Source organism: Bombyx mori, chromosome 23 (genome assembly GCF_030269925.1).
Source record: "Bombyx mori chromosome 23, ASM3026992v2".
Lineage (NCBI taxonomy): Eukaryota > Metazoa > Arthropoda > Insecta > Lepidoptera > Bombycidae > Bombyx > Bombyx mori.
In genome coordinates, this window is record NC_085129.1 from 17084664 (window position 1) to 17110692 (window position 26029).

At 41.6% G+C, this 26029-nt stretch overlaps 1 protein-coding gene across 1 annotated transcript in view; it reads right to left on the minus strand.

The window, feature by feature from the left end:
- LOC101738993 (multidrug resistance protein homolog 49) overlaps positions 1 to 26029 on the minus strand; it is a 53164-nt gene that overhangs the window by 4581 nt on the left and 22554 nt on the right. Inside the window, exons 2-24 of the mRNA XM_012694385.4 lie at positions 20845 to 21038; positions 20355 to 20499; positions 19043 to 19143; positions 16702 to 16873; positions 16191 to 16315; positions 15371 to 15566; positions 14884 to 15108; positions 14074 to 14260; positions 13456 to 13598; positions 11856 to 12005; positions 10838 to 10896; positions 10405 to 10539; positions 9864 to 9976; positions 9544 to 9647; positions 8477 to 8641; positions 7307 to 7489; positions 6856 to 6946; positions 6431 to 6543; positions 5086 to 5215; positions 3924 to 4116; positions 3295 to 3457; positions 2343 to 2537; positions 991 to 1094 (exon numbers count right to left, since the gene is read on the minus strand). Of these exons, the coding sequence (XP_012549839.2) occupies positions 991 to 1094; positions 2343 to 2537; positions 3295 to 3457; positions 3924 to 4116; positions 5086 to 5215; positions 6431 to 6543; positions 6856 to 6946; positions 7307 to 7489; positions 8477 to 8641; positions 9544 to 9647; positions 9864 to 9976; positions 10405 to 10539; positions 10838 to 10896; positions 11856 to 12005; positions 13456 to 13598; positions 14074 to 14260; positions 14884 to 15108; positions 15371 to 15566; positions 16191 to 16315; positions 16702 to 16873; positions 19043 to 19143; positions 20355 to 20499; positions 20845 to 21038 (3386 nt within the window). The remainder of the gene's footprint in view (positions 1 to 990; positions 1095 to 2342; positions 2538 to 3294; positions 3458 to 3923; positions 4117 to 5085; positions 5216 to 6430; positions 6544 to 6855; positions 6947 to 7306; positions 7490 to 8476; positions 8642 to 9543; positions 9648 to 9863; positions 9977 to 10404; positions 10540 to 10837; positions 10897 to 11855; positions 12006 to 13455; positions 13599 to 14073; positions 14261 to 14883; positions 15109 to 15370; positions 15567 to 16190; positions 16316 to 16701; positions 16874 to 19042; positions 19144 to 20354; positions 20500 to 20844; positions 21039 to 26029) is intronic.

Here is a 26029-nt window from a genome sequence, read left to right on the forward strand (position 1 = left end):
ATCGGAAACGCGACCCACTGAGCGAAGATCTGGCGACAACTCAGAGGGCTATGTCTATAGACTAGTTCACACGTCGAACTCCTCGTTGGAGATGACGAGTTCGAAAATGAGGGCGAAGCTATGTGTATTGGTTGCTTTTTTTTTATAATTTACTAGCTGACCCGGCAGACTTCGTAGTGCCTCAATCGATAAATAAAAGACCGACGGGGGACACATCAAAGGAAAAACAAAATTGTTATTTTTATTTAATTCCGAGCATTTTCATATTTATCTACCTTTTAAACCTTCTCTGGACTTCCACAAATAATTCAAGACCAAAATTAGCCAAATCGGTTCAGCCGTTCTCGAGTTTTAGCGAGACTAACGAACAGCAATTCATTTTTATATATAGAGATTGTTCCTTCAAACAATTACTTTCATATATTTTTAGTTATATAGTTGTTACAAATTTTCAAGTTGATAGGATGTCCTCAATTCAGTGAGAATGAGGTTCAAAGATTCTGTTACGTACAAAAAAGTATACTAAGGTAATTAAAGCATGTGTTAAAAAAAACACTATTCGATTACGGGTCATATATACATCGCTTAGTTGTCTAAGTTAGGAACATACGTTCCAAAACCCGGAGAATGTCATTTAGTTGTTTGCCATCTATACTGGTGGTAGGACGTCTTGTGAGTCCTCACGGGTAGGTACCACCGCCCTGCCTATTTCTGCCGTGAAGCAGTAATGCGTTTCGGTTTGAAGGGCGGGGTAGCCGTCGTAACTATACTAAGACCCTCGAACTCATATCTAAAGGTGAGTACCCGCATTTACGTTGTAGATGTCTATGGACTCCGGTAACCATTTAACACCAGGTGGGCCGTGAGCTCGTCCACCTGTCAAAGCAAAAAAACCCTGCGAATTTGGAGTTGTTTATTGAGTCAATTACCTTATTGAACGCTGGGACAGAGCCCTTAAGGAAGGTCGCGTTTGCTTAATTAATTAATTACCTGATTGAACGTTCGAAAAGCGCTGGTTCTTGTTGCACGAGTCCCAGGTTCGATCTCAGACTGGGCAGCGAAAGATCGCGCTTTATATCTCTCCCGTCTAGTTCCTGTCAAGAAATACACAATCTAAGCACCAGGTGTTTAAGTCGAAAATATAAAAACCTAATACTATGTGTAATTTTTTTAATCCTACCTTCATTTGTTTATCTTGTCAATATATTATGTAAAGATAAATCAATGAAATAATTGTACCGTCGTCAGCTCTTGATGGGTGTACACATTTTCAAGTTAATCGAATGTCTTAAAGTCGGCTAAAATGACACTCAAAGATTCCGTTATATCGAGAGGTTTTTGTTTTTTCTTTATTTAAGGAGATTATTCACCTAGGGAATATGCCACTCCATTGCGCAACAAAAGAGAGTAACAAAATAATTATATATAAAAAGAAATAAAGGAAACTGTTATCGTCTCTGAAGGCCAACCAAAACTATTTTATAAAGTCAGCCATTTCTGATTCCGCATTATATATCGAGGGGTGAAAGCCTATTTTTTTAAATTTTTTTATTTAATTATTTGCTTTTATTTATTTTTGCTTTAAGCGTCATTTCGTTTAATACGCGACATATATTTTTGTAATTAAAGGTCTGTTTTATTTGGTATTAGCATCAAGAATTCGATGTTTTTAATTGAGCTTCAATTATGTTGACTCCATTCAAATAGCCGAAGAAGTTTTTTATGTCGTATTAATTAGTTCAAATTTTAAACTTTCAATTGCTCTCTTGCAAAGTTGCAAAAGCTTCGCTTAACCTAAATATTCTTTCACCCGCCGATATATAGATACTTTTTTATAGCTTAGATGGGCGGACGAGCTTACGGCCCGCCTCGTGTTTATTGGTTATCAGAGCCCATAGATATCAACAATGTAAATTCCGTCACCCACTTTGAGACATGAGTTTTAATGAGCATAATACAGGACGAATCGACAAAACCGTGTTACGAAATACTGTTTAATTCTCTAACGCATTCTGTATGCACTGTCACCAATCTGATTTTTTGTAAACGAACAAACAAAGGTTTATTTCCTATGATTCTATATTAAGCTGACATACCTATTTGCTTTACAGTAAAAATTACATACTAATTAATCTTCTTATCAGTTACAAAAAACAAATACAAGTGCAATAACAAAACGCAGGAATCTGGAGCGAAAATTGCTTGATTGAAAAAAGCAAAAAGCGCGGGTAGTCGTTAGTCCGACTTCCCTCTCTTTCCAACGTCACAGCAAACAATTGCGTGCGAGCGGGATAGAAAACGAAGGCAGGTTTAAATAACGTAACGTAACGGCTTGTACTCACAACTTTGCCTTTAGTAGGGTCATAGCTCCTCATGATAAGGTGCATCAGAGTGGATTTCCCGCAGCCGCTGGCCCCGACGAGCGCTACAGTGCGCCCGGCCTTGAGCTGAAGGTTCAGGCCTCGCAGGACCGGCACTGAAGGCCGAGTTGGATAGTTGAAGTGTAAATCAGAGAAGTTAACCTCTCCTTTCGCGGTCTGGAACAAGATTTGTTAATAGTTGGTATTGTTAATGGTATCTTACTGGTGGTAGGACCTCTTGTGTGTCCGCACGGGTAGGTACCACCACTCTGCCTTTTTCTGCCGTGAAGCAGTAATGCGTTTCGGGTTTAAAGGCGGGGCAGCCGTTGTAACTATACTGAGACGTTAGAACTCATATGAGATATCTCAAAGGTGGTTGGCGGCATTTACGTTGTAGATGTTTATGGGCTCTAGTAACCACTTAACACCAGGTGGGCTGTGAGATCGTCCACCCATCTAAGCAATAAAAAAAATTTGCAACGTGAATGACCAGGGCGGACGTTCGGCAAAAAAAAATATCGTTACGCAATTTGTTTTCCTTTTTTAATCCTTAAACCGCTGAATTTATTTTGAAATACTTTGCAGAAACAATTAAAGGATTAAAAAAAATAAAGTCCCTTATAAAAATTATATCCAGGTTTCAACTATATCGAGGCAATCGTCCCTTCCTCATTTACGAGAAAAACGAAATATCAAATTTCCCATCAAGCTACTAACTCTGATCCGGGTCACTGACCATTAGACGAGCCGATCTGTGTGCTTTCTAACATTCTCGATAGCGTAAAAGTTAACTTAAATTTGTATGCAGTTGGAACAGCGCCCCTAGCGGCAAACGTAGACAAACGTTCCAACTCCATACAAATTTGAGTTAACTTTTACGCTTTCGAGAACGTTAAAAAGCATGCACTAAGCACACTGATCCCACGTAACTTACCCATGCTGGTTCATCCTTCGCTGTTGGTTCAGTTACGATCTTCGGTTCCCTGGCTAGGGCATTAATGATCCTGGCCCCAGAGCGCTTGGCGGCGGCGAAGTTTGGCGCGAATGAGAGCGCTTCAGCCAGCATCCACGCTCCGTAGATCAGCGCCTCGGACACCCTAAGAATTAAATGGTTATTAATTTAACTATTTAGGCACGGTTTTCTTTCAGACACAGCCCACGGATTTTCTCGTCAGGTCGTCTCAGTGGATCGCGTTTCCGATCCGGTGGTAGATTCCGCGCAGCACTGCTCTTGCTAGGGTCCGTGTTAGCAACGAGTTTGAGCCCCGTGAGCTTACCTACTCGTTTGATGAATCTAGCATGACACGCCAAGGTCACTAGAATGGGTAGGAAAAAATAAACCATAGTACATGGACAACAACAACGTGGATGCCGCCATCTTGAGATATAAGTTCTAAGGTCTCAGTATAGTTACAACGGCTTCCTTCAAACCGAAAAGCATTACCGCTTCACGGCAGAAATAGGCAGGGCGGTAGTACCTACCGTGCGGACTCACATGTCGTCCTACTCCACTACACGATATTAAAAGTTTTTTAATTGGTAACACTAAAGAATAAGTCTTACAGAATAGCGTATTCATAGTGCAGGCCTTCGGTTGCGATGAGATAGCCTCCGTAGGCTAACGACACGGCGTAACCGAGCGTAGGTGCGCACAGACACGCCCCGTACACCGCGCCTCGCATTGCGCCACTCCCCCCTCTACCGCCACCCCCCATCAGCGCGCGTTCGTACTTCTCCAAGACTGTCAGCTCCACACCTACCAGACAAACGGACTCCATTAAGAAAACTAAAAACTAATCTTAATGAACATGAATTATGGGTGGACGAGCTCGCAGCCCACCTGTTAAGTGGTTACTGGAACCCATGGACATCTACAACGTAAATGCCACCATCCACCTTGAGATAGACCTAGTATGGTTACAACGGCTGCCCCGCCCTTCAAACCGAAACACATTACTGCTTCCTACCCGTGTGGACTCACAAGAGGTTCTACCGCCAGTAATTACCAAAATTATCATTTTGCGGGTTTAACTTTTATTAACTACACGATGTTACTCCTTCATCGTGGAAGTCAATATATGCAATGTTTTAAATCAATAGCCCGAAAGACATTGCCTCATTACACAAGTACAAACGTAGACTATTACTGATTAAATACTAGATGATATGATTGATGTGCGGTAGCGGAAACTAGTATAGTTCGAGGGGTGAAAGGTTATTTCATTTGAGCTACTTTTTGCAACTTTACAAGAGGGCGGCCGTTTAAAGTTTATACATTTGAAAAAACATATCATAAGAAAAAACTTCTCCAGCTATTTCAATGGGGTGAACGTAATTGAAGTTAAATTAAAAAAAAAATCGAACCGTTGAAACTAATACCAAATCAAATGGATCTTTAATTACAAAGATAAATATCGCGTATTAAGCGAAATATCGCTTAAACCAAACAGCCTTTCATCATTCGATATATGTATGTATACTCACGACCGTTGCCTGCAAGAGACTAAGCCAAATACTCACTTTGACCCGATTAAATTGACACTCAGAATAAAAACCACACAACACTAGATGAGATGCGAGGCATTAAACCCGTTTGTAACAAATAAGAAAAAAAAGTTATTCAACTGTGGAATATTCTCGAAATCATACTTCTCAAAATTCGGTAACTTTTTAATTATTTACTACGGCAACACTGAGTCTAATGTGAAAATTAATCAGTACTCACCCAGGCTCTGTACGGTGCGCACGTTCAGTACTGCTTCAGTGGCGACGCGCGAAGCGTGCTCTATCGCTTTCTTCTGTTTCTCTTCGGTGCGTTTGTTCACGTAGCCTTCGAGATAGATGGCGCCCATGACCTGTTTTGTGTTTAATAGACGACATTGTTTAATTATTAGAAGAACTAAATTAAAATACCCAGTAGCAATACTGTAACAGCCTATTTAAGGAGCAGCATTCGTCGTGATCGCTCCATGTCATTTCGGATCCTCCCGTTCCACTAACGGTGATTCTGCGAAGCACGGCTCTTGCTAGGGTTCGTGTTAGCAACGTCGTCAGATTTGAGCCCCGTGAGCTCACCTACTAGTTAAGGTTACGCTGAAATAGCCTCTCAAGGCTATCAGCACAGGTAGGTAAAAAAAAAGTGTTCGCCCTATCTCTGATCAGCCATCGTAGCGTGCGGAAGCTCTATCCGAACTCTTCTAGATTTTTATAATATTGTTCGTTAATCATTTCTATCAAATAAGGCGAGCCGACCAATACATTATTTTTAAAAAGCCAATAACTATGCTACAGAACCTATACAGTATTAGAACCGCCCGAAATAATGTAATGACAGTAAACGTGAAAATATACAATAGAAGATTTTTTTTATTGTGTGTACTCGTAATGGGGTCGGTGCAGCTAATTTTTCTCTTCCATTCTCTTTTATCAGCCGTCATCTTAACACTCACTCTTCTCTCTCTCTCTCATATCGTCATTCACACACTCCATCCGTGTCTTCTTCGGTCGACCTCTTCCCCCTCTACCTTGCACTACCATTTCCATACATCTCCTAGTCAACATATTAGAACTGCGATTGCTTAAAAACAAATTTGGACCTATGGAATTATTTTGGAAAGTGTCGCCATTAGTTATTTGTTGTATTCGAGAAGCTGCTGGTAACAAGCGAGGTATACGGAAGAAGGCCCAAAGGCAGAAGCCCAAACCGCTGGTCGGATCAGATACGCTAATAATATCGACACTTCTGTCCACGTTGCTATCCACACAGCCGAGGATAAGCAGGAGTGGCGCAGGATAATCCAGGAGTAAGTAATTAAATGTGATCACAACCCTCAGTATAGATGATTATCCACGCAAGGTGGATAAGGAGGATTATTTGTCAATGGGAATGCCGAGACCAAAGCCAAGTTGATGAGTACCAGCGTGGACGCCCTTCGAGGCCATGATTCTTAGCATTGAGGATTATCGACGTAAGGAGGAGAAGGAGGATTATTTGTCATTGCTGCTTATTGTCATCGGCCAAGCCGCTGTATGCCGAAGACTCTCAATTCAAGTTTGTAATGAGTACTCACACAAGGAACGCTTGTCAGGCTAACTAATGTCATCTTCCACGAGTATGCCATTGCCAGTCCGACACCGATAACCATCGTGCTCACGCCTTGGAGCACCGTCCCCAATTTGGTACCTGGAAAAAGAAGTTTGTGAACACTTGTGTTTACTGGTGGTAGGATCTCATGTGAGTCCGCACGGGTAGGTACCACCACCGCGCCTATTTCTGCCGTGAAGCAGTAATGCGTTTCGGCTTGAAAGGTGGGGCAGCTGTTGTAACTATACCGATACCTTACAACTTATATCTTATGGTGGGTGGCGCATTTACGTTGTAAATGTCTATGGGCTCCAGTAACCACTTAACACCAGGTGGGCTGTGAGCTCGTCCACCCACCTAAGCAATAAAAAAAAAGATGATTCGCAGCTGAAGTGGTGATGTCGGCATTACCTGTAGCTCCTTGTACAGCAGCGCAGTCAGAGGAGAGTCTGGCGCAGAGAGCCCCGACAGAATTAGCTTGCTCGTCAAACCAGCCTTGCTCCTGAAAACGAAGCAACATCTCTCAGAGGATCCTACATCATCACTGTTTACGTGCCAAAAAGTTTATTACTGGTGGTAGGACCTCTTGTGAGTCCGCGCGGGTAGGTACCACCACCACGCCTATTTATGCTGTGAAGCAGTAATGCGTTTCGGTTTGAAGGGTGGAGTAGCCGTTGTAACTATACTGGGGCCTTAGAACTAATATCTCAACGTGGGTGGCGCATTTAGGCTGTAGATGTCTATGGGCTCCAGTAACCACGTAATACCAGGTAAGCTATGAGCGCGTCCACCCATTTAAGCAATAAGAAAAAGGTCCATCAATACCAACTTTTCTTAGGGAAACATCTAACATCTAAAGTACCTGTTTCAAATAGTTCCTGAAACTGTGCTCTCTCAGTCTGTCGGTGAGCTTGGAGCCGGCCTTGCTCAGGAGCCACGTCTGGAGGAAGTTGACGATCCCGCAGGCGGCCGCGACTCCGGCGAAGAGTCCCGCATACAGCTGCGACTGCTCGAGGATCGCGTCCGTGTCATCAGAGGCGAACATCTACGGGAGAAGGGTCACAGTCAGACGCGCACGTGCAAAGAGAACGTTCTCGAAGCGAAAATGAATGTCCTAATGTGCGAAAAGCGCGGTCGGATTGGTCCGTCATGCGTCATACCAACACGTCATGTTAAGTTCCAAACTCTCAAAAGAAAATTAGATCCAATTTGCAATAAAATCCCATCCTAACCCACAATAAAGACAGGGTACGAATCCATATGGACATATTACTGGTGGTAGGACCTCTTGGTGCTGGAGACGAATGCTCCGAATTCCGTGGACGGCCAAGAGGACAAATAAATCTATCCTGGATTAGCTTCGCATCCGAGTCAGGCCCTCAACAATCTGTTACCAGAGGATCCTCAGCTACTTCGGTTATATTGCTCGCCGACAGTCAGATAACTTGGACAAAGTGATTGTAACGGGCAAAGTAGAAGGAAAGAGACCCCGCGGCCGATTACCTAGCCGTTGGTGTGATCAAGTAACCGCTCTAACTGGGTTGCCAGTCGCAACCGCCATTCGAGTAGCTGAGGACCGGACGATATGGAAACCGCTCACGAGACAGGCAACGGTCAAGCTTCAGGGACACGACTTTCAGCAATGAAGAAAGCAACGAAGAAGAGAGGACCTCTTGTGAGTCCGCGCGGGTAGGCACCATCGCCCTGCCTATTTCTAGCGTGAAGCAGTAATGCGTTTCGGTTTAAAGGGTGGGGTAGCCGTTGTAACTATACTTGAGACCTTAGAACTTATATCTCAAGGTGGGTGGTACATTTACGTCGTAGATATCTATGGGCTCCAGTAACCACTTAACACCAGGTGGGCCGTGAGTAATTGAGTATATTAAAATACATAAAATACAATGATTCAAGATATAAATTTGACGATGGCAATAATGATGTCGCACGAAGAAGGTGTCCATACTGAAAATCAACGAGAAGAGATAGAACCTTTATGCTTCGAATTAGTTAGGTACTTATTCAAAATACTCACCCCGTATAATTTGGAGAAGAGCAAAGCGAATATCGGCATCGTTGAACCGACCAAGAATGAGGCGACGCCACCGCCCATCAGCAGCGGCCACTCCGGAGCGTTCAGCTTCATCAGCGCCAAGCTGGACACCTCTGGGACTGATTCGTCTTCCGTCTCTTCCGGTTCCTTGAATATAGAAAGCTAATGAAGGATATCTGTCGATTGGCGATCGCATGCAGCAGAGATGCGAATGTTGCGATGGATGTGTGGAGTAACGAGAATGGATAGAATACGGAATGAATATGTTAGGGGAAGTCTGAAAGTAGCACCTGCGACAGAGAAGTTGAGAAGTGCGCGTTTAGGATGGTATGGACATGGGATGATACGAAATGAAAATGAGGTTGGTAAGAAAATGTTAACTATAAATGTGGAAAGATATAGAAGAAGAGGTAGACCTAAGAAGAAATGGATGGATTGCGTGAAAGACGATATGGCTAAGAGGGGAGTGAGCGAAGAAAATTTTTTTTTATTTGATTTGAAATTGATGGAAGAGTATGGAAGGAGAAAACATGTTGCGCCGACCCCAGGTGACTGGGAGAAGGGCAGGAGAATGATGATGATGACGAATGAAGATGTCTATCGAGTGTCGAGAATGTTCAGTGTTGCGAATGAAAAAGAAGATGAACAAACACTTTGCATGTTTTAATTGGTTGTATGCTGTGGCGTCTAGAGTATCTCCACCCAATATAGTCTCAATGGTTCCATGAGGCGAATTAAGGAATTACCAAAGAATACGCCGCAACGTTCTCTTAGGATTGTACCAGTCTACTACGATTAGGTGCTGAGTACCATCAGCCACAAACATGTTCTAATTTGAAGAGTGGTGCAGCTGTTGTGTCATCAGCACTTGGATTCCTTGTTAAAGCGAGTTGCGACGTATAGGCTGTAATATCTTAATACCAGGAGTTGGGTTGTGAGCTCATCTGCTGTCGTGGAAATAATAAGAAATAATAAAGCTTGATCTAGATAAAAGAAAACCCTCACAATATTTGCATGATTTATTAAATTAAGCCCGCGAACTTGCTTACCACGTAGTTGAGGAGATCGGGCACAGCGGTGACCGGCAGATGGGCCGATGAGATGGACCTCAATCGGCGACTGCCCCGCACGAAGTGGTTCCGATTCATAGATTCTGTAAATATTCACTTATGATCATATATTTATTATGGGTGATGAACTACAGCGTGTTCTAAAATATATATTTTCTTTTACTCCGGAAGAGACATCAACCTCATGCTTCAAAGTCGCATGGAGTGGTGTGAGCAAACAATTAGCAATAGCTAGTCTATGGACTCACCCATCCATCCATTTATAGAAATAAAAGATGACGTTAAATAATAAATATTACCTCGATGCATCGATTGTCTGCTGACGGACCTTCGGAAACGACATTCTTCAACAGTCTCTAGTACCTCGTCGTCATCATCGTTTCCGGCCGCTGATAACGTGGCTGCTATGCTCCTGAAAGCCAGTAAATGGTTTAGACCGAACCCCTAAAGTCAGGATATTGTTAATCTTTTCTAAGCAAGTTCCAAGGTTCAAGCTCTTTCTGTGAACATATTAGAGACAGAGCTTTATTTTATGGCTGAGATGGATGGACGAGCTCACAGCCCATCTGGTGTTAAACGGTTACTGGGGTCCATTGACATATACAATGTAAATGCCGCCATTCATCTTGAGATATAAGTTCTAAGGTCTCAGGTATAGTTACAACGGCTGCCCCGTCCTTCAAACCGAAACGCATTACTGCTTCATAGCAGGAATAGGCAGGGTGGTGGTACCTATCCAAATCGTTTAACCTAAAAAGAAGTGTTAAGGTACACATAAAAAAAAACAATCGAATTGAGAATCTCCTCATTTTGTGAATTAGCTTGAAAAAGTTAACGTACTTGCTAGTCAGATCTTCGTTGAGCAATTTCCAGTAATTTCCTTTTTTCTCTAGCAGTTCCGCATGAGTTCCCTGCTCCAACACGGATCCTTGTTCGATGTAGACGATCTTTGAAGCATTTGCAATGGTCGATAGTCTGTAATTTGTGAACTTTTGTAATCAAGAATCGTCAGGGCCCTAAAGAAATAACTTATAAGCGTTAGCAGTTTGATTTTTAATACCAATACTTACATATTAGGCAGTTTTGTACACGTTTATGCTAATTTTGATATTTCTTGGAAAAACAAAAAAAAATTGTAGGTGCCTGCGGGATTCGAACAATGGTACAGTTGCATCGCTTGTTATGAGTACACAATGTTATCTTTTAGGCTAATCGTAGCCTAATTTCACCTAAGCCGGTTTATTGTTGTTGTTAAAAATGAATTCATCTGTACCTGTGCGAGACTACGAGTGTGGTGCGCCCTTTACTAGCTGCGTCCAGGGCTGCTTGGACCTGCAAAAAACAACAACCAATCAGAATACAAGTGGCTAATACAGTGGTTCTCAACCCTTTCGGTTCGGCGATGCGCTAACGTACTGTAACGCCGGTAAGAGTAACGCCATCTAGAGATGGCACGCAGTCAGTTAGTAATCGGAACTACTCGAAGCGAAACAGCGAAGGGATCACCTGAAGCGAAGCGGAAGAAGTGAATTGAGAATTGTTTGTTAAGTGTTTTAAGTGAGTCGTCTATTATCAAAGGTGGCAATCTGTGCATTTGAACAAAAAAATGTTATTGATATGTGAATACAGATTGATTTGAATATAATCGTCTCCTTCAAAGAATACGGTTCAAAACCTGCATTAAATAAAGTATTAACTTAACCTGTTATTTATCTAAGATGTCGTTCAGAAGAGTTTTGTGACTGCCAATGGAATACAAAGTCGTTCGTTTTTTTGATTTACCAATAATTGTCCAAAAGTCACATTGCCGGCTTTGATAATAGTCGACTCAAGTGTTCTAAGTGTTGAATACAGTTTTAAGTTGTACTTTGGTGGAACATTTATTTATCCCGAACCCCAGCACGTAACAGTGCTTACATGCAAACTTTTTGATGGTTAAAGTGAATGTCTATTACTGGCAGCCCAGTTAGGGTGGTTATTTAGTCAAAATGGCTCCAAATCAAATCAAATCAAATGAAATAAAAAAAAAAATTCAACATAAATGAAAGTACATAAGTACTTGTTGAACGTCAAAAAGAACTACCGCCAATTCACAAAAACTAGTCTCCGTCCTGAGAAGAACTGGCAAGAAACTCAGCGGGCATTTCTTTTTCTTTTTTTTTAATATTAGATTTTTTTTGATATTAGTTTTTACAATGAGTTTTATAACGTAACAATTATTGCAATATTCCAATCCTCCAATAGCAACATCAAATCACATTCGCCATCAATCTCTCTGATCGTGTTCCTACCTGTTTCTCAGCAGCAGGGTCTAGCGCAGAAGTCGGCTCGTCCAATAGCAAGACAGCGGGACGTCTGACTATGGCACGTGCTATCGCGATTCTCTGCTTCTGTCCACCAGATAGGGCAGCGCCGCGCTCTCCCAGCATGGTGTCATAGCCCTGGAGTAAAGGATTTGGTTATTGATACAAAATCGATCCGTTACTTAGAAAAACCTTAAATACATTATTATTTAAGAAGTTGGTAACTATTTTTTTCCTACCTATTATAGTAACCTCGAGGGGTTATCCTAGATTCACCGAGCTAGTAGGTGAGCTCACGGGACTCAAACCTGAAGACGTTGCTAACGCGAACCCTAGCAAGAGCCGTGTTTCGCAGAATCTACTAGCGGATCGGAAACGCGACTCACTGAGAAGATCCGGCGAGAAACTCAGTGGGCTGTGTCTGTGGGTTAATTTACTCGTCGAGCCCTTCGTCGCAAGCGTCGGGTTCGGCGAGAACGATGACCGGGTTGGTATCATTATTATCACCTTACACGAATTCCCCGCCTGATCCTCCTGCCCGGTGGACCGAGGACTTGCGGCGATATGCTGGAGAATATTGGATTTGGAAGGCGGGGACCGTTCATTGTGGCGGATTATGGGAGAAGCCTTTTTTTTTGGTTAGGAAGAAATCGCCGGACTTCCACCCTTCACTGGGGATGGCGGGCAGAGCATGTCAGAGTCGAACCGATTCAAACCTCCGGTCGCTCAACAACCAACCTCCAAACCTCGCATGAGACAGAACTCATGAAAAGGCAAAGGGGGGAAAGTGAAGCGTTTAGTGCAGAGCACATCTCTCCTATCACCATAATGGGAAAGGCCTACGTCCAGCAGTGGAGAGATACAGGCTGATGATGATGATGCTGACGAATTTTCTGAACTTGGGCCTGTTGTAAGTGCCATGGTCATACTTTGTTTGGGCCTATTACAAGCACGGGTAGACTGAATACTGAGGGATATTGGAGTGGACACATTTATTTGACCTTATTCTAGTCAGTTTATTGGTGTATTCCTACTGGAATTCGATGCCTAACAGTCACTGGAACTCGTGAAATCTAAAAATCGTGGTAAGAACCCGTCAAATAATAGTATAATGCAGATAATCGCAAAACGATTCAAAACCAAATTGCCAATAATACAAGACATTCTCATAAAAAAGCAGAAAAAAAAACAACTAGCTCAGCTAGTGCATAGATTGGTGTATTTATTTGCGTAAGTAGGTGAACAGGATCCTGGTGGTGAGTTATTATCGCAGCTTAAAGACAAGACATCACAATGTTGATTCCGTCGCCCACTGTGCCCTGTTCCACCTTTTGAACAGGGTTCGCGTCCTCAATGGGCAAGAATCTGGTACAGAGCCGGCCTTACTATACAGCTTACCGCATTATGCTGGTGTAATTGAAGCATACTGAAGCTCAATCCCAACGACCTTACGATACAGCTTTATGCTGGTGTACTGGGTGAACCCATTCCCTAGTCAATACCTCTAAATCAGCTTGCATGACACGGAATTAGATGCGATCATGTTATACCGAGAACTCTTAGAGCTTATAAGCACATTTGTACTTACATTTGCGAGTTTGGTGATGAATTGATGCGCGTGCGCAGTTTTGGCTGCCTCGATCATCTGTTCCTCTGTGACGTCGTCCATCCCGAAAGTGATGTTCTCTCTGATCGTTCCGCAGAAGAGCACTGGTTCTTGGCCGACCACGCCTGATAGCAGAAAGCAAATTTGAGAATTTAAATGACTAATGTCCAATCAAGCAAAGGTTTTGTGGATATTATTAAAATTTATCATAGTGATTTGCGTTTCTAGACTTTATAGGTTCAAAAAAAAACATTCTCTCATGCAATGCACTAAAACTTTATAGATTTGTCCAGTTATTGACGGCAGTTGTGAGCTAGCATGAAATACGTTTCAACATCATCATTTCGCTACATCAGAACAAGCTTTTACGAGCTAAAATTCATTGTCAGTTTCATGCTGCAATTTCTCATTTTAATTCGGTTTGGAAATAATGATGTTGCAAAAAGGATCTATCCCGAAAAAATTATAGAAACAACAATTTATTTTTTATCATAAACATGTAGCTATAAAGTGAATGAATGTAACCATCTGACACCAGGTCTACTTGTCTTCCAATCTATCTTTTTGGACAGTGTCAATAGTTAACCAAATCTGACTTACCTATGCTCTTCCTGAAATGGTGCAGATGAAGTTTGTTTAGGGGATGGCCATCAACAACTACTCGTCCAGTTTCGGGCTCGTACATCCTCTGCAGGAGTTGCAGCAGCGTCGACTTACCGCAGCCCGAGGAACCGACTAGGGCCACTGTCTCCCCCGCTGATATCTTGAGGGTCAGCCCCCTTAGGACCTGTATTAGATGTATTGTTTACCACGCGCTCATTATTGTGGTAGGGTGCCTTATGAACTTTTTTGTATTTAATTTTTTTTATGGCTCGTGTAGGCAGACGGGCATACGGCCCAGCTGATGGTAGTTATGGTCGTCCATGGACTTCAGCAATGCTAGGAGCAGAGCCATGTTACTGCCTATCGTTAAGTACTCTTCACAAGCCTCGTTTGAAGAAGGACATGTTATAGCGCTCGGGAAACACCGTGGAGGGGAGCTCATTCCAAAGCCGGATGGTACGTGGCAAAAAAGTTCTCTGGGATCACACTGTGGATGAACGCAGTGGCTCTAGGTAGTGGATGAACTCTACTCCGGTGGCGGGCGGTGTGATGGTAAAAACGAAATGATAAAGATCTCAAACAATTCCTCAGAGCACACCTCCTCACCCCATAGAACATACGGTACAAAATACAGAGATGAATCCTCTATATTCCGACTTATGTTAATTGAGACCTCGATTCTATATCAAAGTGGTGGTATTATATGCGAAATTATCTCTTAAGACGCTGTGATGAAGACATTTCAGAAAAGTAACTCGGTTCAACCCTCAATAATAAAAAAGGTGCTTCATTTGCCGTCCCACTTACCTTCACGTCGGGTCTCGAAGGGTAATTGAAGTACAGATTCTCGAACTGGATATCGCCTCTGAAGCTCTCCGGCTTAACTCCTACGTTCTCCAGTGCGTCGATATTGGACTTCCTCTCGATTAGCTTGAATAGAGATTTGGCAGCTCCACGCGCCGTCGAGAATATCTCCAGATGAGGGTTGCACATCGCTATATTCTGCGCCGCCACGAAAGTGCAGAACAGAATCTGAAGAAAAAAAAAATTAGAAAATTAATTGAAGTCGGTTTAGGGACGATAGTTTTACGTGATAACATCAGTAGCGTAACATCAGTTTTTTAAAACCAGTCGTTTGTGAACATAAGTAAATTAGAAACATCCCGACTTGCAGAAACATTCCAACTTGCCTGCAGGACTCAAACATTGGCACAGCAGCATCGCTCGATATGAGTACACTGGTCTCTCTACGAACTCTACGAACTTTGTCGGTGGTAAAATGAAGTCTACTTACAGTAACCATGATGCCAGGATGGTAATCCTGTTCTTCTGGGGGTAGATCCGAGTCTCTGACGCATAAAGCTGTTCCGTAAGCCAGGACTATAGCGTTTAGACTGTAGGTGAGCAGCCAGCCAAGACCTGAACCCGCCCCAGCCCAGAGACCACGACGACGAGCGTGTGAGGCCGCTGGCTTTAGAGCTTCCGAGTACCTGCGATGAAAGTTTGAAGATCTTATTAAAGTTCTGCGAGCTCTCAATAAGCTTTACATAATCAAGTAACACTTTTATTGTGTACTAGCTGTACCCGTCCGCTTCGCTGGGCATTTAAAATTAACATTATTATTTCTCACTCCCACAAAGATTCTCATCATTAACGCCCCCGCAACTGGTTTGGGGAGTTCAACATTCATACAAATATTTGCCTATCTATTAAGTACATGTATTTTCTACATGGATACAAGTTTCAAGTCAATCGGTTGCTTGGTTCAGTAGTTATAACGGAACATCCGTAAAAAACTACTGTAGATTTACATATTAGTATAGATGTCACTGACTCGGTAGTGCGGTTAGCGGACCTGACTGTTACGTCGAGGGTCGTGGGTTCAATTCCCACATCAGGCAAGCATTGTGTGATAAATAGATATGTTTGCTCTTTGGCTGGGTGTTTGCTATCTATATATATATATATATTCAAACGCATTTAAGTATGTTTGTCAGTCGCTGGTACATAACAAAGAAAATCCTAAATTAGGGCCAGATGACCGTGCGTGATTCGTTCCCAGCTATTATTATTGTTTCAAATCGTTACGAAAACAAGTTTAATCAAATTGATACCTTTTAACTTCAAGTTCCTCTCCACCATAAGCCCTTACTGTCCTAATAGCAGACAATACCTCCTCGACTATTCTTCCGGCAACTCCGTACGCCACCACCTCATTGGTCGAACATTTAGTTTGGTACTGTGGAACAATAGACATAGAGATAATTACGTAAATTTCCACCACGCATTTTAAGAAGGAAAGTGGAAGTCCCAACTATATTGTCTAAGGTATGTAGGTTTTTGTAGTCAGATTATTTGTATAAGTCTCTTAAAATTATTTTTTAGTAGATTTGCATTTGATTACACGCATTATAATAACACGTTCTATCAACCCTAAATCAGTTTAGAAGTTCACAAAATAATGGAACAGGATGATTTTATTAAAAAAAGGGCTAAATTAGAACGATATTCAACTTATAATTTTTGGGCATTTGAAGCAGTATCCGATCTTAAGCCTATTAAATCAAGGTATATAATTGTAAACTGGTATTTTTTTAGTAAGGCAGTATACTATAAGATCCTTACCTTAGCAACAACTGTTGCGACAAGGATAGCAACAGGAACCACAGAGAGCCCGGCTAATGTCAGCTCCCAGCCGTATGAAAGAGATAGAGCTGAGCCACACACAACCGTCCCGGCTAAGTATGTCGTCATCACGACATGCTCCCCCACTCCCGCTTGTAGCTTCTCCATGTCCCTGCGAGAAATCAAACCTTTAATTCCTATCCTGAGCATATGTATCGTAGAATACAAGATATTTGACAAATACCCGAAAAGCTCCAACAATATTGTCAAGATATTGTTACGCCAGTAAGAGCCATCTGTCGTCAAATAGCAGGAACGAATATCAAAATAACCAGTAATATCGAGAACGCTCGAAAAGTGTAACGCTATCTATTATCAAATAGCGGAAACACACATCGAAACGACTGGTCCTAACGAGAATATTCTTGATAATTGTAGACTTGTCGTCTCGACAATAAAAGCGTTGCAGAGATGACGTGAAGGCAGTTAGTAATCGATTCTACTCGAAGCAAAACGGGAGAAGCGAGAGAAGTGAATTGCGAATTATTGTAAAGTGTTCGTTAAGTGTTAAATACAGTTTTAATTTGTACTTCGGTGAAAGTTGAAAGTTTTATTTATTCCGAGCCCCAGCAGCGTAACAATATGTTTGCATATATACAAGTTCCGAAGAATAAAATTCCGGACGTCGGTGTACCAAGCAATCTCATCTACCCGATGGAGGAAAACTGATGATGCCCAACGTGATTTGAACAGGCAACCTTCTGTTTATCTCCAAAAGAGCTTAACTGTAGTCATGACTGGGCAAGTCATGAACCGATTTCGACATTGCTGAAATTTCTAGGCTTTTGTCAATTGGTCAGCGATGTAATTAGATTTTTATCGTTTTTTTTAGGTGATCATGCAACTCTGCCTGTCGAGCGAGGCCTCCGTCTCCACGACCACAGATTGTGTGTCTAGATTGTGTCGCTAGTAATACCGAAGGTGTCCAGTGTGCTTAGTGCGAGTTTAACGCTATCGATAGCGTAAAAGTTAACAGTTGGAACAGTGTTCCTAGCGGCAAACGTAGGCAATTCTAATTCCATACATATTTGAGTTAACTTTTACGCTATCGAGAACGTTAAAAAACTCGCATTAAGCAAACAGTCCAAGCCGGAAGTTACCAGAAATTTGGGTCATTTCGTTAATATTTAGCAGAGTCTGGTAAAAAAAAGCGACGCATTGCCATTGAAAAGCCAATGTGCTGGATTCCGAAACAACTGGTCTCTTTCTGTTCATCCATCAACACAAAAAGCATACCTTTAAACTCACTAAATAAATTAACACGACGACCACATGAATGGCGGTCAACAAATTGTTTTCACTTAAATTCGCACGTAACCGTATGAGAAAAAAAAACCCCAAACAAAACAATATTATAATACAATTATTTTAGAGTCAAACAAAATTACATAATGCATTTTTTTGCTAAACAAACCAGCTGTGATTAGGCTGTTTTTAATCCTCATAATGATATTGCATAATATACTGGTTCATTGTATTGTTTATTGTAAAAAACAACGTCGCTGTTAATCATGGTATTCTGCTACCGGGCATTTCGGTACTGGAAAAAACGTACTTAAATGCGATCGGAAAGACAAGAATGGACATCCAGTGTGCTTAGTGCGAGTTTAACGCTCTCGATAGCGTAAAGATAACAGTTGGAACAGCGCCCCTAGCGGCAAACGTAGGCAAACATTCCAACTCCATACACATTTGAGTTAACTTTTACGCTATCGAGAATGTTAAAAAAAACTCGCATTAAGCGCACAAGTCTGTCGCGTGTGACCCAGACTTTTGCAGGGTCCTTTAACGCTGTTACACAATCAGTACGAACAGTGTTTGGAGATAAAGAGGATGAGAACACCACCAAAAAATCCAGGAGTCGAATGTCTAGTACTGACAGCATTGGTGTTTCATTGATCCACGTTTGACAGCACTCTTAGAGCCCGTATTATTAGACTGTTACAAATCGCATTGCATTTATAGGAGACCGTCGCGTAAGGAGACTAGTGCTTGATCAATTTCAGTGTAGGTACTAGTGGTAGGAGGTTTTGTAAGTCCGCACTGATAGGTACCACCCTGCCCATTTCTGCCACGAAGCAGTAATGCGTTTCGGTTTGAAAGGCGCGACAGCCGTTGTACTGTAAAACTGAGACTTAGGACTCATATCTCAAGGTGGAATGCGGTTTTTAGGTCGTTGATTATTTTAGGACTCCGGTAGCCATCTTCGCTGTGAGCTCCTCTATCGATCTAAGCAATAAAACAATACACAATATCGTACTGAATGTATGACTGTACTCACTCTGTCAACGTCGACGCGAAATTCATTGTAGTGTTTGTATCGAAAAATGCTATCTCTTGACTTAATACCGATCGCAGGATCCGAAGACGTAATCTTGTTACCTACAAACCAATCGATAGTTTAGTTAATATGATCAAGTTATAATTATTTACTTCAAATTATAGTTAGCTTTAGAGGATATGTCCTGCTCTAAGTGACACGGCTACATTGAGTCTCTTAAAATATATTTAGAGCAAGCAGTGGCGAAATTTCCCTTGGAAACAATGCGTAAATTCATAGATTCGCGGCCAAATAAATTAAAGGCCTGTATAAAATCCAAGGGTGGCCATTTTGAACAGAATTTTTGTTATTTTTTTATTGAGACTTTAAGAAATATGTAGATATAAATTTTAATAAAACGTTACTTCATTTTAAAAAAATGCATTTTTATTTGTAACAGAACTTATGACTGGACTAGTCATATATTTTTTTTTCTAATAGATATAAAAAAAATTGTTACTTAGTGATCTAATTTCAAGATGTCGTCAACTATTGCACTGTCGAATGCATGTATAATTGAGGTGACATCTGTCATATACTTTATCGTGAATCTGTCAATGTTTAATTATGATAATCACTTTTTTGGTGCAACTAAATAAATAAATAAAAAGCTGTTTAAAATATAAGGCATGAAGTACCCGAAAACGGGAGAAGGGTGTAATCAATTCACGTCTTTATTATCAATTCCGGTGAGAGTTTCTTCATCGTTAACAGGTCCGTGGAATAGCTTAAATCCTGAGATAATGTTAAGTTCTATTCCAGTGGTGATCTCAAAGAATCGCCAAGTATTTTCTTTCCTTAATTACACAGTGTAAGATAATTTATTAAAATTATTGTTCAACTGCATTTAGATCCCTTAATTACCCTACTTATTAATAAAATTCTTTTGTTCTATTTAATGTTAAATTTATATTTCTTTATCATTATGTACCTAAAAGAATCGGTTTAATTAAACTATTTCTAGATGAAACCTAAGACAGAAACGTTTCTAACTGTTCAATTGTTACGGAAATCTCTGCCATATTTTATCTGGAAACCATCATTATCATCATCATCATCATCAGCCTTTATCTGCCCACTGCTGGACATAGGCCTTCCCCAATGCCTTCCACATAATGCGGTCCTCCGCCTTCCGCATCCAACGACTTCCCGCCGTGCGCACTAAGTCGTCAGTCCACCTGGTTGGAGGACGCCCCACGCTCCTTGTACTTATCTGGAAACCCAAACGCTCTAATTTCGTTGTCCAAATTCTCCATTTGTCAATATGCATTACCATTCTAGTAGCGGCCCAGTTCGCCGTGATGACGGCAAACGCGGCAGTCGTCATCTGCATTATCATGATCACCACGCTAGCCAATCCAAACGCCCTGGAGTCTTCCACTAAAGCGTCCATATGAAGGGAACGATTTCCGCCAGGCCTGTAATAAAGTTCGATTTGAATCGTGAATACAATGGCGTTCCAAACTTCATCGGCATGTGGTAAAGGGGCGAAATTCTTCGCCGAAGCAATACCTTAACTAATACTCTTGTGAGTCCGCACGGGTAGGTATCACCATCCTGCCTTCACCCTGCCATGAAGCAGTAATGCGTTTCGGTTCGAAGGGTGGGGCAGCCGTTGTAACTATACTGAGACCTTAGAACTCACGTCTCAAGGTGGGCGGCAGCATTTACGTTGTATATGTCTATGGGTTCCAGTAACCACTTAACACCAGGTGGGCTGAGAACGTGCCCACCAAAGTAAGCAATAAAAAAAAAAAACTTACAATACTCTTCCTCCGCCGAACAAACCGAGGATGTGACCGTGAGGAGTGGTAGGAGCAGCATTGTTCCTCTGAACGAACAGCGATGTCAGCTCGCCATAGATGACGACGGCCGCCACTAGGCCACACGAGCAGCAAAAAGACAGAAGCACCCCAAGGAACGTGACCAGTCTCTCGGTTGTTGTCGCGTAGCGCCACTGTGGACAACCGAAATTAGACGGTTATTAACATGCCAATAGATAAATATCAGTGTGTACGGTCAAAGAAAAAAGAAGGTAGCCAAAACATTGGGAAGATGAAATAAAGAGTGTAGCCGGTCCGCATTGGAGTCGAATGGCCAAAAATTGAGAATATTGGCAATCTTTAGACGAGGCCTTGGTCGAGAGACAAGCTGTTTTGAAAACCACACCGAACGCCGAACGGAATACTTGATTATAAGTTGAATTTAAATTAAATTTCTGATTAAGTAATTTATTAAGTTAGTAATTAGTAAGTAAAACAGCAATAAAGGCTTATTATTATACAGTCAAAGACCATGCGATGACAAAAGCGTGGCGATATTGCCGACAGATGCCGATCGTTTTGCCAGTTCTCCGTAATACAGACCCGTTTCTTTTCGTTCAAGTCATATTAATAGTAGGTACCGATTTAATAAAATCGCGGTGATTCTTTATTAATTAGCACAATATTCAAAGGTCTATGAATAAACACCTCAGTTGTGTGTGACAATGAAAAGTGTACAGTATTTTAAACGTTTAAGTCATGTCTACGTGTCGCGAAAACACAAGATAATAACTAGCCGATTCTTTTCAGTGCGTGAAACTGCGAGTCAGTAATATCATGACCACTTAAAGCGCTTGTATGCCTACTTAAACGGATACATTTTGATTGAAGCTACGCGTTAATAGGCAGAGCTGTGATAGAATCAGGTTCAACATTGAGTAGCCTTTTGCTAGGAATAGTCTTGTATGCCGGTAAAATAAGGGATAAGAACAAGTCCACCAGATTACGTGTACCGATGTAAGATGCCCACCAGGAAGAACTCACAAGGCAGGTCGCCTTATCAGTTCTTATCACTATTTATTTTTTGGGCAGGGGGCCGAACCTCATACGGGGTGTCCGCGTCTACGGCCGTGGGGTCTTAGTGGTGGTAGATATTTGAAGAAAACCACAGGCCCAAAGATATTTAGTTCATACCACCCTGCCTATTTCTGATATCTATTGGCTCTTTATAATCATTTTGCACCAATAGCGAACATTCTAAGAAATTCCCGTTTCCTAGCTAGGTAATTTGCTTTGATTAACAGTATATTAACATTGTTCAGGGTTTTCGCTGCCGTATCTACAGAATTACAGCACGAGGTACCGTTTAAAAAAAAAACTACATTAAGAATTCAGACTTGCAATTAATTGGCTAATTGTAAAACAAAGACTAGATTGAACAAGGTGAGTTCACACGATCGGTTCGACTGATCTGTCAATGTCGCTGGCTTTAGCTTGTTTTTCATGCTGCTCTAGTGCTTGCTGTGAGCTTTTTTTGATTTCCAATGGCCCCCGAAGGCTGGTTTCATAGATAGAATTCCAGCCATCTAGAGAGCGTGGTAGAAGGGAAAAAACCCCTTGTCTGGTCGCCAAACTGTTGGTCGGATCAGGTAACCGCGCTCGCCAGACTCTCTGTTGCGACCGCCCTGAGAGAAACCTAAAACCGATCGAAATGGAAACTGATGGTACAGAGCCACGAAGACCTTTCAGGGACACGTCCTTCAGCAATGAAGTATGTGATTAAGAAGAGAAGAGAGAGACCGAGGACAATCCTAAATTCGGCCTTCAAAAGCTGGCTGTGCTAAGTGGGTACCGGAACCCATCGATGAAGTAAATACTGTTATCCACCTTGAGACATGAGTTCTAAGGTCTCTTTTAACAGTACAACGGCTGCTCCGCCCTTCAAACCGAAACGAATTACTGAATTACAATTCATAGGTTAACGGACGCACATACGTACGTAATAATATTTTATGTTCGCGTCAGAAATTCTGTAAGGACTTTCCCCTGTTTTAAATCGTTCTTTCCTTGTTTCGCAAATATCACCTATGTTAAGGTTGAACAAGATTGATTTTACATTAGCGGGCGACGGAAGTTTTACTGCGGTTTTTTTTTTGTACATTATACAAATTAGCGACTCTCAACCTTGATAATAATACTTGGGTTCTTTATCTTTAGTTTTAAACAGTTCGAGGCAGAAATAGGCAGTATGGTGGTACTCACACGACGTCGTTACCATCAGTAAGAGTAAGGATATGGGAAATAGCTGTTTGGTAAAACTCCGTACTCTAACTGTTGGATACTGATGGTACTATGGCAGAAACCATCTCTGGAGTAGCAACTGGAATACCAACCAAGTTTCATCACAATTGGATGAACGGCTTAGGATCGCATATAGGACAAACAAAAATACATACGTTTTTAAATTGATTTATATTTTAAATTTATATATTTTATGTGCTAAGTAATACTGTGTTGGAAAAATCCTAAAACGGGGATTGAAATAAGAAATAAAAATATCTATCTTTCTGCAGTCAATGTATTAATGAACGGATAGTCGGGTTCAATAACCTCGTGTAGCAGGGCACGTCTGCGAGAGATGTAAACATTACATTGCTTGTTTGAATAAATAATTAAAACGTTGCTTTTTTTGCGAATGTTATTTTCCGCTAGTTTGAAGGTAGGTTGTGAGTATTTAAGGATAAGGGCATTAGTGCATTAGGCAATACATTTGGAATTTTTTGAGTGTTTTATTTGAAAAATATCCAGCATCTAGATGTACAGCCGATGAAGAGCTTGAATTCTTAACCTGAGTTTAATATGGGACGTTTAATTATTCTGTTGCTGACTAATTATTCTGCCTGAATTTTTTACTGGTGGTAGGACCTCTTGTGAGTCCGCGCGAGTAGGTATTTCTACCCTGCCTATTTCTGCCGTGAAGCAGTAATGCGTATCGGTTTGAAGGGTGGGGCAGCCGTTGTAACTATACTTGAGATCTTAGAACTTATATCTCAAGGCGGGTGGCGCATTTAGGTCGTAGATGTCTATGGACTCCAGTAACCATTTAACACCAGGTGGGCTGTGAGCTCTTCCATCCATCTAAGTAAAAAAAAAGGCACTATCTAGGACAATAAGATTTCCAGAAACCTCCACGACTTACTATCGTTATTAGAAATAAGATTATTGCTGCAGGAATACACCAAGGTATTTCGTGAAGGTGCTGTTAATAAAATCGCGCATGCATGGCGGCCCTAAGCGATGAACAAGTTTGACCGCTGTGTTGGAAGCTAAGGGCACTGACCGTACGCTTCGCAGAGCTTATTGTGAAGTATAAAGTGGTTGACAGATATGCCTGTAAGTGGCGACGCGGATTGCACTCGCAATATCTCTTTAGTTGTAGTATATACTGTTTGTATACACATTACGACCATTTCTGCCGTGAAGCAGTAATGCGTTTTGGTTTGAAGGGTGGGGCAGCCGTTGTAACTATACTTAAGACCTTAGAACTTATATCTCAAGGTGGGTGGCGCATTTAGGTCGTACATGTTTATGGGCTCCAATAAACACTTAACACCAGGTGGGCTGTGAGCTCGTCCAACCATCTAAGCAATGAAAAACAAAAAAACAAAAAGTTTTTATAAAACACAAAGGTATTCAAATATTTTGCGGTCTTTTGTTCTTCTTCTAATAAATTGTAATTAAAAATGTGACATTACGAAGCCACGATACAAGTTGGGTGGCGTTATTAATTATATGTATGGGTCGGTAGCCATTTCATTGCTGACACATTCCCTCCTTCGAATCGAAATTCGTTGTACGTCAGCAAATGGACAATATTAGACATTGCTGACGCTGATCTGCACTCGGAATCTTGCCTTATGTACATACAAGGAAAAACACGGGCCAAACGAGAATTTTCCTGTTTGTGTGATATACATTTATGAATCACAGACGACATCGCTTGGCTTCTATCGAGATTTTGTTTGAAATAAAAATTGGTATTCGTTTTTATGGAATCAGGAAAATACCTACCGAAGAATTTGAAATCAACTAAAATATGCAATCGTTATTAAATCAGATTGGTGTTGTGTCTAAAAGTGTTTAATTTTCCTGGGTTTTTTTTACGTCAAATTCAAAAAACTGTTCCTCTTATTTCTTACATCTTATTACTTTTAAGTAATGACTGGGAAAAAAATCACGCACGGTCATCCAACCCCAAATTAGGATTCCCCTTTGTTATGGGTATCAGAGACTGACAAACATACCTTTATACGCTTAGATAAGGAGCAAACAAGTTTGTTTGTCACACGAATGTTTGCACGGTGTGGGTATCGAACCAACGACCCTTGGTGCATGAGTTAGAGCCGGTAGCTACTGCACCGTCGTAGTAACTGGTATGTCGACAAACCCCCAGAGCTATTTTTATAACGCCCACAAGGCGTGAGAAACGGTGAAAATATTATGTATAAATGGTTTTAATTTAACTAAGTTCGTTTTTTTTCCTACCTAAGCTGATGGTCTAGAAAGACCATGTCAGCGTCGTCGGGCTAGTAGGTGAGCTCACGGGGCTCGAACCTGACGATTTTGCTAACACGAACCCTAGCAAGAGCCGTGCTTCGCAGAATCTACCACTGGATCGGAAACGCGACCCACTGAGAAGATCCGGCGAGAAACTCAGTGGACTGTGTCTGAGGGTTAATTTACTCGCCGAGCCCTTCGTCGCAAGTGACGGGTTCGAAAATACCGATGATCGGTTTAATTCGTGGATACAGTTCTAAGTATAGCATGGCTGAAATTATCATCGATCTCATTTTCCTTTCGTCTCATCACATGTTCATACCATCCCAAGCGTGCATTTCTCAACTTCTCTGTCACAGGTGCCACTTTCAGCTTGGCTAGTTTTTGAACGCGCATTTATTCGCTCAAGCGCAGAATACTTTTTGCAATTATTTTTCGTATCATACGTAATATTTCTTCTACAACTACCTATTATATTCTTAGCGTTTAGTTATATTACGTTATTTAGTTTTCCTCGTCGAAATTGTCTATGATGGAGAATTCGACGTGCGAACTCATAGACACAGCCCACTGAGTTTCTCGCCGGATCTTCTCAGTGGGTCGCGATTCCGATCCGGTGGTAGATTCA